The sequence below is a fragment of the Acinonyx jubatus genome, chromosome B2 (genome assembly GCF_027475565.1).
Source record: "Acinonyx jubatus isolate Ajub_Pintada_27869175 chromosome B2, VMU_Ajub_asm_v1.0, whole genome shotgun sequence".
In the NCBI taxonomy this organism is placed as follows: Eukaryota; Metazoa; Chordata; class Mammalia; order Carnivora; family Felidae; genus Acinonyx; species Acinonyx jubatus.
Window position 1 is genome coordinate 9,493,339 of NC_069385.1, and position 16,013 is coordinate 9,509,351.

Genomic DNA, 16,013 nt, shown 5'->3' on the forward strand with positions numbered 1-16,013 from the left:
AACTGAGGTTCAGAGATTAACTGGCCCTCTTGCTCTGCAAGAGGCAGAGCAGGGGCCAGGAACCAGGGACTTCCACTCTTAGCCCGATGTTGTTTCCCTTCTCTAAAAACAAAGTAGGGCAGAATCATTTGACAATCCTGCTGTCTGGGAACACCTATTCATCCTGGGAAAATTACCGTACTTGTGAGGGATGCTCAAATTTTTCATATTAGAAAGCTGAAACTTCTGGTCTACAACTTTTGATCATCCAAAATGAGCTATAAAAAATATTCTGAGAAAACCAGAAAAAAAAACCTTGGGGCAGAACTAGGAGACTCAAGCACAAATTAAAGCAACCTGATGTTTACTATGAAAGAGAACTTCCTAGCAAGGAGAGGGGTCTATTAGTGAAAGGGGCTGTCTCCAATAGGAACCTGGAACACTGGAAAGGGTGAAGTAGAGGCCTGACAGCCCCTCCATGGGTGCCTGGAGGCAACTCACCTACCTGGGGGGTTTGCTGGATTAGAACCGGAACACCTGTTTATCACTACCCAACTCCAAGGCTACAAATTGACATTAACTGTGCCCTTGACACCAGGGATGGTAGGGCCCCAAAAAAGCTGATCTTAAGCTCCCAAACATCTACCTCTGCTCAACCTCCACTATATTTGCTAAAGGGAAATTCAATTATTAAAGTAGTTAACTTGGCTACTTTGATTAAAATTTTAAATAATAATCTTGTCAACCAGGTGTGTACTTCAGTCATCATTTACATTTAATCTACTATATTAATTCTCAAGACGTTCAACTCTCAGAGCAGCTAAGACAGCAGGATTTTCAACCTCCTGCTCTTTAAAATCCCTCCCTCTTAGCCCAGCACATCGAGCATTTGGTCAGGAAATGGCAGTGCTCCAAACACACTGCTGCCACCTTTGATCCTTAGCCAAATGTGTTTGGCTAGCAGCTGAAGACAGAACCTTAGCTCATCCTCTTACAACCCAACTATCCACACAGCCCCAAGCACACCTCTCAGCTCTGAGTGGGCAGAGAAAAACCAGAACAGGGAATCTATTTTCAGCTGACAACAGAAAATCTGAGTGCCTGTCGGTGCTTTAGCACTCTGCTTCTTCATTTTGTTTGAAAATATCAAGATGGCCTGGATAATCTCTAAGGAATCTTCTAGCTCTAATATTTTAAATACATTACATTCTATTTGGTAAAGTACTAAGCAAACATAACATACCCATGGTTCCTAAGTGCAATATCCCACAACTCTTAAATATTAGCCATCCAAGAAAAAAAATCTAGCATTGATCATGGCATATACCTCGTAGGAGGTGAGTGGGGGGATGATGTAGGAGGCAGTGCTCAGTGAATACTTGAGTAATATTTCAATTCAAAGTTGGTATGTTACTTGTTAAATAATTAGTTTAAGAGTTACATATATATTGAGTTTCTGTGCATCATACACATTGCCTGTGATGGTTAATTTTGTGTCAAATTGGGTACCTTTAGATTTTGGAAGCAACATATTCATATGGGTGTGATACTCTGGACTATTTACCGAGTGACCCAAAAAGCTGCTAGCTTTGAGTGGGGTCCAGAAGGGGAGAAAGCTCCCCAGCAGGGCCAGGCTGCCGTGCGATCCGCTCTGCGGCTGGGGCCGTATGATCGAGCACGTTGCACCTGGAATGTCAGAGCAGACAGGGATGCTGCTTGGAGCCTCTGGCAGCGCCCTGTAGGTGAGTAGCAAAGCAAGCCCTTGGGATCTGGGGGCAAAGCCTCGCCCTCCTCCACAGATAACCACTCCCCTTGTGCCACACGGTTCTTGCCTCGCTATCCGGCCTCAGGAGAGACTGAACGCTTACCCCGCGGGCCACCAAGTTACCAGGAGACCCGAGCTGCCCGCCACGAGCTGCGTGTCGGCTGACCCAGCAGGACACGGAGCTGGACACGCACAGCAGCACTCCATCATCCGACGGAAGGGGGGCATATACGATCGGGCCCGAGCAGGCCCCGGAGGCACAAGGAAGCTACAGGAGAAAGCGGCACAAATGCCCACGTCCCCACTCCTGCCACATCATCTTCTCTCTCCCAGGCTGATCGATGGCCTCCTGGGGAGTTCTCCAAGATCAGCTGCCGGGGACGAGAAGGCTCAGGCCTGGGGGACAGAAGGTTCTGCCCGACGTACAGACACCGCCCGAACGCAGACAGCGGCAGCACTATGGACCCTCCCGGGGACATCCCTAAAGGACACGGTGAAGGGCGATCTTCCCAGTGGCGGAACTCTGAGCAGGACACCTGGCCGTTCACTTTGCTTGGAAGGAGAAATGGCCCGATGTGCAATTATGTATCAATTCTTGGGCTGGGGCCAACGGTTTGGCTGGATGGTCAGATTCGGAAAAACTGGTGACAAGAAATTTGGGGAAGAGGAATGTGGATGGTCCTCTCTTCCAAAAAGTGAAGATATTTGTGTCCTATAAATGCCCACCGTAGGGTGACGTCAGCAGGAGAGGATTTTAATAATCAAGCGGACAGGACGATCCATTCTGTGGATACCAGTCAGCCTCCCTCTCCAGCCGCTCCGTCCTGTCCCAGTGGGCTCATGAACCCAGTGGCCATGGTGGCAGGGATGGAGGTCATGCATGGGCTCAGCAACAGACTTCACTCACCGAGGCTGACCAGGCTACGGCTACTGCTGAGTGCCCTATCTGCCAGCAGCAAAGACTAACTGAGCCCCAATATTGTGCCATTACCCCAGGGAGATCTGCCAGCTACCTGGTGGCAGGTTGATTGCACTGGACTGCTGCCATCATGGAAGGGGAAGCAGTTTGGTCTTACTGAAACAGACATTCTGGATGTGGATTTGCCTTCCCTGCACACAATGCTTGCACAAAAACTACCAACCATGGAATTACAGAATGCCTTATCCACCATCATGGTATTCTACATTGTACTACTTCTGATCAAGAAATTCACTTCACGGTAAAAAAAAAAAAAAAAAAAGTATGGCAGTGGGCCCGTAATTATGGAGTTCACTGGTCATACCATGTTCCCCATTTTCCTGAAGCAGGTAGTTTGATAAAATAGTAAAATGGCCTTTTGAAGACTCAGTTACCGTGCCAGCTAGGTGGCAGTACCTTCCAGGGCTGGGACAAGGTCCTCTAAGAGGTGGGGTCTGCTCTGAATCAGTTGTCCAACATATGGTGCTGTTCCTTCCCCTAGTCAGGATTCACAGAGACAGGAATCGAGGAATACAAATGATAGTGGCACCACACACTTTTACCCCTAGTGACCCACTACCAAAACATGGCTTCCTGTCTCCATGACCTCCCCTTCTGCTGGTTCCAAAGGCAGGAATGCTTCCCCCAGGAAGCACAACAACGATCCCATTAAACTGGAAGCTAAGACGGCCATCCAGCCAGTTTGGGCTCCTCATGCCTAGGAATCAACAGGGACAGAAGGGACTTCCGGAGCCAGCTGGGTGACTGATGCAGACCACCGCGGGGAAAGCCGGCTGCTGCCCTACAGAGCGGGTGGGGAGGGTGCGTCCTGGTGGCTCTGACCCTGGAGAACCAGGACTACTGCACCGCCTACCGTCAGAATGATAAACACACTTTGTTCTAAATTTCTGACGCTCCCCATCTGGCTCAATATTTACACTTTAAGTTAAAATATCTTAAAATTCCTGTCAAGTATTTATGTATTATTTTCCCCTTTTAATCTTTTTTTTTCTAATTATGAAAGTAATAAATACACACTAAACAAAACTCAAGTTACAGAAATAAATAGAAAATAGAAAATTCAGGGTGCCTGGGTGGCTCAGTCGGTTGAGAGTCCGACTTTGGCTCAGGTCATGATCTCACAGTTGGTGGGTTTGAGCCCCGCCTCGGGCTCTGGGCTGACAGCTTGGAGCCTGGAGCCTGAAGTCTGCTTCAGATTCTGTGTCTCCCTCTCTCTCTGCCCTTCCCTGATTCATGCTCTGTCTCTCTCTCTCTTTCTGTCAAAAATAAATAAACATTAAAAATTTAAAAAAAAAAGAAAGAAAGAAAATAGAAAATTCCTTGAAATTTGGTACTTCCCAAACAACTACCTGAACTATTTGGTCACATTTCTGCAGATGTATGTTTTCTCTTCCCTGTTGAATGGACACACATGACACCTTATGTATATTCATCCTCCTCTAACTGCTAAGTTCCTCACATCCCTCCCAATGACTGCATTCCCTGTCAACATCTTTGCACACGTTAATATGTTTTCAAGTGACTTCACATTTCTGTGTTTTTTAAGCTCACCCACAAACCCCCCAACCTGTCCCACAACACAGGATCCTGCTGCTGGGGAGAAGTAGCTCCTTAATAAAGTTCTTATTAACCAACTAGGGCATCCTGAAGGAAACTGACAGGAGCCCTCCCTCAATGATACCACTGAGCGATTTTCAACGGAGTCTTTAGATAGTTTTCCTAAAGAGCGGTCTCACCCGAGAGCTCGCCAGGGCTCCTAGAACTAGGGATGAGGAACCAGAAGGGAGAGCTTTCCACCTTTCTCACCCGGAAACAGCATGAAGGCATGAGCCAGCTGTTACTGACTGCCGTCTGGTGGCACAGAGGTGACAGCACAGAGGACCAACGTCCACGCGCAAGCTAGAGCTGAGCTGATCTCCCACAGGAAGCTTTTCTTGCCCGGGTGCCCCACGCTCCACTTCTCAGTTACCCTCCAACCCAGCAGCCGAGTTCCTGTGGGGCCCCACACTGTGTTGCAGACTTGAGTACTGCCAGGGGCTGGCATGGTCCTTATCCCATGGGCAATGCTCTGTAGTTTGTTTGTTTGTTTGTTTGTTTGTTTATTTATTTATTTATTTATTTAACGTTTTATTTATTTTTGAGACAGGGAGAGACAGAGCATGAACAGGGGAGGGTCAGAGAGAGGGAGACACAGAATCTGAAACAGGCTCCAGGCTCTGAGCTGTCAGCACAGAGCCCAACGCGGGGCTCGAACTCAAGGACCGCGAGCTCATGACCTGAGCCGAAGTCGGCCGCCCAACTGACTGAGCCACCCAGGCGCCCCCAATGCTCTGTAGTTTAAATGGAACTGAAGAGAGCGCATGACAGAGTCACAAGTTGCTTTTTTCTTTTATTCACTGGGCAGACAGTGTTGACCATGGTTACTGTTACAAAATTATTTGTAACACAAAAATTGAGGAAAGTAAAGAATGGATGTCTGAGAAAACAGGAACGAAGACCGGGTAGTTCTGTACAGGACATCACGGTCATCAAAATTAACTGAAATTTCTTTCACTTCCCAAAGGGGTAGGGGTGAAGGAAGATGTTGGCATTTTAAATATTACTGTTGGATTCTCCTTGGTACCTTAAAAATACTACACATTTGGCTGCATTTTAGTTTTTTAAAGGAATGGTTATTAGGAAGATAATGCCATCTGGAGGATATGAATCATCTACGGGAGGTCAACTCAGAACTAGGTTTTAGATGGTTTGTGCTTCTGAAGCTCAAAGTAGCTCAAAAGAATTTTATTTAACTTGTCCCCATAATATCCATGGAACCTTCATAACTTTCTCATATTTTGCACATAAGACAACATACACAAAAGTTTTATCTAAGACCTTTCCATGATTTCTGTAGAGCTAGCACTACGATTCAGGCTCCTAAATATCAGCCCAGACTATCAGACTGCTTTTGAGTGATCAATTTCAACCACACTGAGCTACAGATTGAGACTGAGGCACTTTTACAAAAACCAGATGGTCACTCAGAATTATAAAGAAATTGTGTACATCCAAAAAAATGAAACAAATGAGAGAACAGAGCCTCCGTGGAGGTGCGGTTCCCACCTACTAGGGTGTACCTGATGTACAGTAAAAGAAGACAAGTACTTGACATGAAAGAAATGAGAAGACCGGGCTCAGGCAAGCGACAGCCTAGCAGATGAGTCCTTAAGTCAGTGAGGGCTACCCATCCGGGATGGCCTCGCCCACACCCTAGGCCAAGGCTTCACTCCAAGGGACGCTTCCAAATGAGAGAGGTCCCACACAGCTCTGTCTCTGTCACTCACCACTGTCTGACATTTGCTTTTTATTTCTTGGGTTGTGGGACACTTTATACTTAGAACCCAGAACATGTGCAACAGATAAAAGTAAACAGTGCAGGCACACACATTCACTATGTTCTATGCAGTGCTTGTTCACTTCCAAGGAAAAACTGGTCAACGTGAAACTACCTGTAGCTTTTCTCAATCAAGAGGCCTTACTGAGGCTTTAGTTTCTGCTTATTTCAATATACATCCTTGAACACCATACTATTCCATCAATGGTCCTGTGTGAGGAACTGAATGAAATGTCATCGTTCTTTTTAAGTTATACAATACACAGAAATACACAAGATAAATATGAACCATGAGGGCAAAAAAACCCAGCTGTGTTTCTTACCAAATTCAAGTACGAGACTTTCGTACTTCAAAAGGCGAGGAATGAAATTCTACATAACCAAAACTGTTAGCAGCATGATGTAAATCATTTCCAACACAATTCTTTACAAGTACTGGGTTGGTTAGACCACAGAATTAATATGCAAATGATCCCGGCTACACCCCAATTAAAATGTCCAAGAAGTATGGAGGAGCCCGAGGTACTTGCTACATTTACGGAGCATTCACCCTATGCCAGACCCCACGCTGGAGCCAGAGAGACAGCTAAGTACAGCACAGGGCTCACACAGCCAGAAGTGCTCTGGTTGGGGGGGACCAGCAGGTAAGTAACTAGATAATGAAATGAAAAGGCCACCTACTGAATGGAAGAAATATTTGCAAACCATATACCTGATAAGGGGTTAACATCCAAAATATATAAACTCCTACAACTCAATAGCAAAGACATAAACATCTGATTAAAAAGTAGGTAGAGGATCTGAATAGACTTTCTTCCAAAGAGATATGGATGGCCAACAGGCACATGAAAAGGTGTTCCACATCACCAATCATCAGAAAAATGCAAATCAAAACCACACTGCAAATCACCTCACACCTGTTAAAATGGCTAGACTCAAAAAGACAAGAAATAACAAGTGTTGATGAGCATGTGGAAAAAAGGGAACCCCAGTATACTGTCGGTGGGAATGTAAATTGGTGCAGACACTGTAAAAAAACGGTATGGAGGTTCCTGAAAAAATTAAAAATAGAACTACCATATGATCCATCAAATCCACTTTGGTTAGTTATATGGAGGAAAAGAAAACACTAATTCAAAAAGAAAAATGCACTTCTATGTTTATTGCAGCATTATTTATAATAGCTAAGATATGGAAATAACCTAAGTGTCCATCGATGGATGAATTGATAAAGAAGATTTGATATACACATACAATGGATTACTATTCAGCCCCCTCCAGTCCCAAGAATGAAACCCTGCCATTTGTGACAACAGAGAGGGACCTTGAGGGTATTATGCTAAGTGAAACAAGCCAGACAAAGACAAATATTATATGGCCTCACTTACGTATTGAATTAAAACAACAATAACAATAACACATAAGCTCTATAAATACAGAGATCAGTGGCGGCCAAAGCCAGGGGATGAGGAGTGGGCAAAATGGGTGAAAGGGGTCAAAAGGTACAAACTTCCAGTTATAAAATAAATCATGGGGATATAACGAACAGCTTGGTAACTATAGTTAATAATACTGTATCGCATATTTGAAAGTTGATAAGAGAGTAGATATTAAAAGTCCTTGTCATACAGAAAGTTTTTTTTTTTTAAAAAACCTTTATTTATTTTTGAGAGAGACAGAGAGTGCAAGCAGGGGAGGGGCAGAGACAGAGAGACACAGAATCCGAAGCAGGCTCCAGACTCTGAGCTGTCAGCACAGAGCCCGAAGTGGGGCTCAAACTCACGAACCGCGAGATCATGACCTGAGCTGAAGTCGGATGCCCTACCGATGGAGCCACCCAGGCGCCCCAAAAGTTTTTTTTTAACTATGCATGGTAATGGATGTTAACTAGACTTACCGTGGTGATCATTTCACAACATATACAAATACCAAATCATTATGTTGTGCATATGAAATTAATGTCAATTATACTTCAATAAAACACTCTTTAATTTACCTCAGTAACTTTTAGAAAGGTTTATAAATAAAATTCTTTAATCTGATAAACTTTATCAAAATGGTAATTCTCAATAAATTAACGTAGTTGAATGTTTATTAATAAATATCTTTTAAACATGATTCGTATTACACAATTCTGAGGCTGCCAGACTGTTAAGCAACAGCTATAAAATGCTAGCATCACCCCTTGCTCTGGTCCTGGAATCTGAGAAGCCTGGTAAGAATTACCCCAAGTGACAAGGCTGACTGGCAAGACAGAGACAGAGATTAGATAAAAACTCTCAACCTCTTTTGGATTATCCTTTTATCAAAATTCACATAAACATTAAAGAGCTCTGAGTATAGTGTAAGGGTTCCAGTTTCAGGCTCTGAAGTCAGACAAACTTGTAGAAATGCTGGCTGCAGAATATGCTACTTGTGGCTCTAAGTCCTGTCCACAGATAGAGAGGTTATGAGGAACATGTTTTTTAAAAAGTACCTGGCACACAGGAAGATCTGAATAAATGTCACATTTGATTATCTCTTACTTAAGCGAATACCCACAAAGCGCCTGACCTCCCCAGAGCACAATGTGAAAGGCGCTCTCAGGCAGTCTGCTTTGAGGCCAGAATTCATCACCGTGTGAATACCCGCAGCTCAGCTTGCTGACCCTAGGTGGCTAAGTGTGGGCCTTTTCTAGCACCGTGGGCATTGCCTGAGAGCTTGGAAAATGCAGAATATCAGCTGACCCCAGACACAGTGAATCAGAATCTGCATGTCAACAGGTATTTCATACGTGTGCATTCAAGCCTGGAGACAGGGTACGACAGCAGAACACATCGAGGGCTGTAAATGTCACATAAAATGCTACAACAGTTCAGCTGAGGAGGGAAAGCAGTGCTTCCTTTGGGTCGCTGTATTGCCTACTCAGCATCACTAAAAAGGATCCAGATGAAAGCTGCTAAGGGGGCACATTTAAGCCCAATAGGTGATTACTTGTCAAATATTAGCCCTCCTTGTCTTTTGCCCTTTCTCTTATTACTTCAAAAGTCCCTTGACAGGGGTGCGTGGGTGGCTCAGTCGGTTAAGCGTCTCACTTTAGCTCAGGTCATGATCTCACGGCAGGTGGGTTCAAGCCCCGCATCAGGCTCTGTGCTGACAGGTCAGCTTCGGATTCTGTATCTCCCTCTCTCTCTCCGCCCCTTCCCCACTCATACTCTGTCTCACCGTCTCTTAAAAAATAAACAAACATTATAAAAAAAAAAAAAAAAGTCCCGAGACAAACTGCCAACCCTTCAGATTCCCAACAAATTGGGGATTACTTTGGACAGCTACAAAACTGAGGCAGAGGGAAATACCTCGTTCAAAAGCGAACACCAATGCCTGTGAGGAAGGTGGTAGCAAGGTCGCATACCTATGCACACACACCTTCCTACACACGCCTACACGTGCACCTGCACACACACATCTAGGGTGTTTCCTAAGTTTGCCTGACAACCGGAAAGCAGAAATTGCCTGAGCCTCACACTAATACACGAATACACTGGCTTGCCAAGGAGGGAGGAGCCACATCAACAACGTATTGTTACCAAAACAAAACAAATGTCAGTTCACGGAGAGGTCACTGTGGCTTTGTCATTTTGTTAGGGCATTTAAAAATAAGAAAACTCAGTATTAGGAGTGTCCTCAAGGAACATTGTTTTGTTGAGTCTATTCAGGTGGTTTCATACATGAAAGCTGTTTTGCTCTGCTCTGGGGAGGGGCAGAGTAGCCTCAGTTGACTAACCATGTAACTTGCAGCCTGTTGGGATTACCCCTCAGGGACAGGCACTTTTCTCAAGAGAAGGGTTAGAAGCAGCATTTACAAGCAAGGAGCCCTCATCATAAGGGGCAACTCCCAAAATCCTCAGTGGACAGGTACTAAGCCAATGACCCTGTGGGAGCTACGTGAAGCCTAGCACTCGGCTCCAATGGTCAGGATGGGTGGTTGCGGGGCAGAAGGGGGAGCTTGCTAACCAGGAGCCCACCTGCTGTAAGCTTAGTCTGGAGAAATGGTGAAACCCTTCGCACATGTGATATTCAGCAGGGGTAATCTGCTGACTCTGCACACAGACTAAAGATTGCAGTCTCCAAAAGTATCAGCCCTACTATCTGCTGAAGAAGGCAGGACGACTTTGGCTGTTGTGCTGGGGGCACTAGGTACCCATGAAATCATCACCCTGATGGGGTTCAGGTTGGGCTGCTCCCAAATAGGGCACGTGTTAAATTGAAGGCATGTGAGAAATGGCAGGTGCAGAAAAGACCCTTTGACCTTCTCCCCTGAAGTAGGTCATATGACCCTCATGGGAGAGATGCCTTCCCTGTGCCCAGAGGAAAGGAGCATTCTTATCTCTGAAGACAGGAGGATGTGAGTGGACTCTGAACAGACAGGCCTTGCTAAGCTTCCCCCAGTGAACCACACTGAGCCCTCTGTCCTATCACCTTCCCGCTGCTTCCCAGCCTTCGTCAAACCCAGTATAAAACCACACAGGTTTAACTACTTCTCCAGGGCTCATTTTCTCACGAAGGCTCTCGTTTCATGTAAAATTTACATTAAGTGAAATCTGTGTGCTTTTCTCTTGTTAATCTGTCCTTTGTGCAGAGATCCAGTTGGGAACTTAAGACGACAGAGGAAAGGTATTTTCCTGCCCTACAATGCACTGGACTGCCAGAGCCTGTGGGAATAAGGCCCGGAACAAATATGGGATAGTACCCTGGGACTGGATGTGCCCCTGCTGCCCTGCATAGTATCTGTATCTTGTGGACTTTCAAAATACAGACTTTCAAATTTTCATGATAAATGAAAAAATAGAGGCCATCACTATTTATTGCAGTAACAAATTTATTGCAATAACAAATAATCTCACAGGTGTATTTCTTGATCGTGCTTCACACCCATGTGGGTGAGTTGGGGGCTCTGTTGCACAATCTTCACCCAGAGACCCGGGCTGACAGAGCTTCTAGTACCTGTCCCACCACCAACTGCAGGGCAGGGAGAAGGGGGCACGGAGAATCAGGCAGAGCTTCTCAAAGGTTTTGCTCATATTTCACTGGACAAGGCGAGCTAACTGAGAACATCTAACTTGAAGGCAAAGGAGACGGGTGATCCTACTGTGTCCCTGAACTGAGACATTACACACCAGCGCAGTGGGGAGCGCTGCTGCCCAGGTTCCAGAAGGCACCTGTGACACTGGCCTTGGCTGACCCATGCCCCTGAGGGTTACTCTGAAACAGAAGTGTCCATGCTCAAGGGAGTTTCCATAAGTTCTGCCAAATGAACAGCACCTTTGTCCAGGGCTTCATGCAGCACCGTTTCCCACGGATTCCCTCTGGTTGCCCACCATGTGGTTGTCAGTTTCCCCCTAAAGTTCACCTTTCGTTGAAAATGTTTCCCTTACTGAGCAAACACATTCTCACGTTTCATAATTAATGAGCTATTCCATCCCCTCATGAGCCACTTTCTTCAACCCCTAGTCGAAGTGATGTGAAAGTAACGCGGCCTGAAGCCATCCACCTCCAGCTGCACTCCCATCAGATTACAGACAGCAGGCTCCACCCACTTCTCCAGGATTCTTAATGCCTGTGCTTAAGAAAAATGTGTGTACATTTCTTGTAGGGAAGTTAAAACAAATTAAGTTGAAAAAAAAACAACAAAAAAAACCTCTCCTACTTGTGACTATTTAAGTGAAATATCTTAAATTATATCGCTATGTATGTGTATGTTTGTACAGAAAAGCAGTCTGCAAGGAGAGACGCCAATGTAAACAACAGTTATCTCTATGAGATGGGATTACAAAGGTTTTCATATTCTTCCAGTTGTGCATTTTTTACAATATATTACTTATATAATTTCAAACATACGATTACATACAAATCAGAAAAGCTGTATTAAATTTGGTCCCTTTAGTGTATTTTCAAAGGATCTATTTCATAATAATGAATTCCTTTTCTATAGTCAACTGACCATTGAACCACAAGGGATGTAGGGATACCGACCTCCTGCACAGTCAAAAATCCATGTGTAACTTTTGAGTTCCTCAAAACTTTACTAATGGCCTACTGCTGACCAGACCACTTACCTATGATAACATATTTGATTAATACATATTTTGTATATGTATTATATACTGTATTCTTACAACAAAGAAAATGTTAAGAAAATTGTAAGAAAGAGAAAATACATTTACAGTAATGTATTTATCGAAAAACAAAGTTCACATATAAATGACCCACACTTCAAACCCATGCTGTTCAAGGGTCAGCTGTGTTACCTGTTTGACTCTCCCTGGGCAAAGTATTGCACCTAAGGTAAAGAAAGCAAATAACTGATCATCACAGTATTTACTTGATTTGTAAAAATGGACCTCTGTCTCAAAAAAGGCAGGCAGAATTAAGCTTTCTGTAAATGTTTCGTAACCATCTGACTGAACTGCCTAAAAGCAAGGATGATTCTTGCCAGGAACAAACACGTGATGAAGTCAGTGTGAGAACAAGACAAAAGGGCAGAGAGAACCAGGGCTCCGCTCTTTCCATGACAGATGTGACAGTTAGGGCTAGAGGGAGAGGGAAGGCCAGTACTAGTAATAATAATACTAGCAGCTGAGTACACTGGGGCAGCACTCTGCTTGGTTATTACACGCATTTTCTCATTTAAGTTGGAGGATTACTCTACTAGTAAGAACCACTATTATTCTTACTTTTGGCAACAAGAATACGAAGGCACAGGAAGATCTCACAATTTGCCCAAAGTCTCATAGCTGCCATGGGCCAGAACCATGATGCAAAGTCAGCAATCTGTACACCTGACCCACATCACACTTCAGATCAACTCCAGGAAGACTGAACAAAGTAAAGAAATACCTAACTACAGCATAACCAGTGTAAAACACAACTGTACAGGTATGACATCTTTAAAAACTGATAATTTTCTAAGCTTTGAGCTAACAGCAGATAAATAAAATAGCAGACCTACCATAGCGACATATGCATGCTCCTGTTCAGGTCTGCAGTAGACACCCCTGTTTCTCTGTGTCCAGCTCTCCTGGTTTCTGCAAGAGAGAGAGCAACTCCTCGTCCACCCACATGCTGGTGCCAGCCATTCCCATCATGCACCTCCTGGCCAGCTGGCTACAGGGAGGGGCCTCACGCAGGCTGGCTAACCAGGCCTTCCACATGGATGCTCACAGTGACTGCTCCTAATGGAATGTGACACGGCAGCCCTGGGTGACAGAGGGTCTACTCTCTACCTGGCTCTATGAGCTGTGGGGGTCACAGAAGCCTGGCCTGGGGCTATCAAAAAACATCTACTGTGTCTCTTCAACAAATGGTGCTGGGAAAACTGAACAGCTACATGCAAAAGAATAAAACTGGACCACTTTCTTATACCATACACAAAAATAAACACAAAATGGATGAAAGACCTAAATGTGAGACCTGAAACCATTAAAATCCTAGCAGAGAATACAGGCAATAATAACTTCTTTGACAGTGACCATAGCAACTTTCTTCAAGATATGTCTCCTGGTGGGGGTGGGGGAGAGGGGAAAATGGGTGATGGGCAGTGAGGAAGGCACTTATTGGGATGAGCACTGGCTGTTGTATGTAAGCGATGAATCACGGGAATCTACCCCCAAAACCAAGAGCACACTGTATACACTGTATGTTAGCCAACTGGACAATAAATTATATTTAAAAAAAAAAAGATATGTCTCCTGAGGCAAGGGAAACAAAAGCAAAAATAAACTATTGGAACTACATCAAAATAAAAGGTTTCTGGGGTGCCTGGGTGGCTCAATTGGTTAGGTTAAGCATCCAACTCTTGGTTTGGGCTCAGGTCATGATCTCATAGTTTGTGGGGTTGTGCTTCATGTCAGACTCTGCACTGACAGCACAGAACCTGCTTGGGATTCTGTGTATCTGTCTGTCTGTCTCTAAATAAATAAATAATAAATAAATAGATAGATAGATAGATAGATAGATAGAGCAAGCTTCTGCACAGAGAAAAGAAACAAAACTAAAAGGCAACTTAAGGAATGGGAGAAGATTCCCCATTTACAAATATTTGCAAATGACGTATTTAAAACATATCCAATAAAGGGCTAGTATCCAAAATATATGTAGAATTTATAAAACTTAACACCCAAAAAACAAATAAACCAATTACAAATGGGCAGAATACATGAAAAGACATTTTTCCAAAGAAGACATCCAGATGGCCAATACACACATGAAAAGATGCTCAATGTCACTCATCATCAGGGAAATACAAATCAAAACTACAATGAGGTATCACCTCACACCTGTCAGAGTGGCTAAAATGAACACAAGAAACAACAGGACTTGGCGAGGATGTGGAAGAAAAGGAACCCTCTTACACTGTTGGTGGGAACGCAAACTGGTGCCACTGTGGAAAACAGTATGGAGGTTCCTCAAAAAGTTAATAGAACTACCCTATGATCTAGCAATTGCACTACTGGCTATTTACCCAAAGAATACAAGAACACTAATTCGAAGGGATAAATGCACCCCTATGTTTATTGCAGCATTATTTACAACAGCCAAGATATGGAAGCAGTCCAAGTGTCCATCAACTGATAAATGGATAAATGAATGTGGTATAGATATAGGATGCCATATTATTCAGCCATAAAAAAGAATGAAATCTTGCCATTTGCAATGACATGGGTGGAGCTAGAGAGTATAACGCTACTAAGTGAAATAAAGTCAGTCAGAGAAAGACAAATACCATATGATCTCACTCATATGTGGGATTTTAAAAACAAGAAAAGGGCAAAAAATGAGAGAGAACGTAAGAAACAGACTCTTAACTAGAGAGAACAAAGTGATGTTTACCAGAGGGGGGGTGGGCTAAATAGATGATGGAAATGAAGGAGTGCACTGGCTGTGATGAGCACCAGGTGTTGTATGAAGTGTTCAATCACTATACTGCACACCTGAAACTAATATAACACTGGCATTAACTGGAATTAAAATAAAAACTTAAAAAAGAGCAAACAAACAAGTAGCAATAAATAAACAAAAAAAGAGATTGCAATGAAAAAAAAAAGCCAACTATGGAAGAAACTGTGACAGAGAATACAGTCAACACATGGAGAAAGCAGAGCTGAAGACAACACCTAAGTGTGGAGACCAAAATGTGCCCAAAGCCAGACCAACCCAGGGCATTTGAGTTATAAGAGGCAATACTTCTCTAGTTTTGGTTAAGTTAAAGCAAGGTTTATGCAACTTGTAACCGAAAGAGATATAACTAATGCTAACTGAAACTGCTAAATTAGTAAACTGAAAAAAATTTTAAAAACTAGGAAAAAATGTGTCTACCAAATACAACAAAGAATGACGAAGAGAAAGGGCTAAATAAATCAGGGGAAATGGCTCGATTTCTTAGTGAAAAAAGAAATACTAACTTCAAACACATCAGTCCCAGAGGCAGTGTAGGACAGTGAATGGTCTTGCCCATGATCCAATCCCAACTCGCTCCCTCCCCGTCTACCTCTGCTGGTTTCCAAGCTCCCTCCCTCCCCTCCCCTTCCCCACCTTGCGGTGGGGACTGGCCAATGAAAGGTGAGCAGAAAGTGGGCAGAACCACCCATCCAGCTTTCTCCTGCCTTTAGCGCCTTAATGTGGCGGAGTGAGCTGCAGCAGCCAGCCTGTGGACGCGAGGAAAAGAACAGAACTGCAGAAACGCTGCCTCAGGCTTCTGAAAAATGGAGCAGCCACTTGCCTTCTGGGCTTCCTACACTGTGATTCAAACTCCTACTCGTGTAACTCCTGGCTAGGCAGAGGCTGTTATTTCATTCAACAGCACTACTGAGTGCCTGCCACGTGCCAGGCGCTATTCTAGGCTCTAGGAATACAGAGTGAGCAGAACCGAAAGAGCC

The 16,013-nt window shown here is 44.1% G+C and overlaps 1 protein-coding gene across 4 annotated transcripts in view; it reads right to left on the bottom strand.

Annotated features, from left to right (window-relative positions):
- Nucleotides 1-16,013, bottom strand: part of TULP4 (TUB like protein 4) — a 239,541-nt gene that overhangs the window by 95,318 nt on the left and 128,210 nt on the right. Inside the window, exon 1 of one of the 4 annotated variants that reach the window (XM_027056544.2) lies at nucleotides 13,088-15,633. The exons of the other annotated variants lie outside the window; for them this stretch is intronic. Coding sequence (XP_026912345.2) covers nucleotides 13,088-13,090 — 3 coding nt within the window. The 5' untranslated portion in view covers nucleotides 13,091-15,633. Of the gene's footprint in view, nucleotides 1-13,087; nucleotides 15,634-16,013 lie in introns of those variants that run through there. 4 annotated transcript variants of the gene reach the window in all.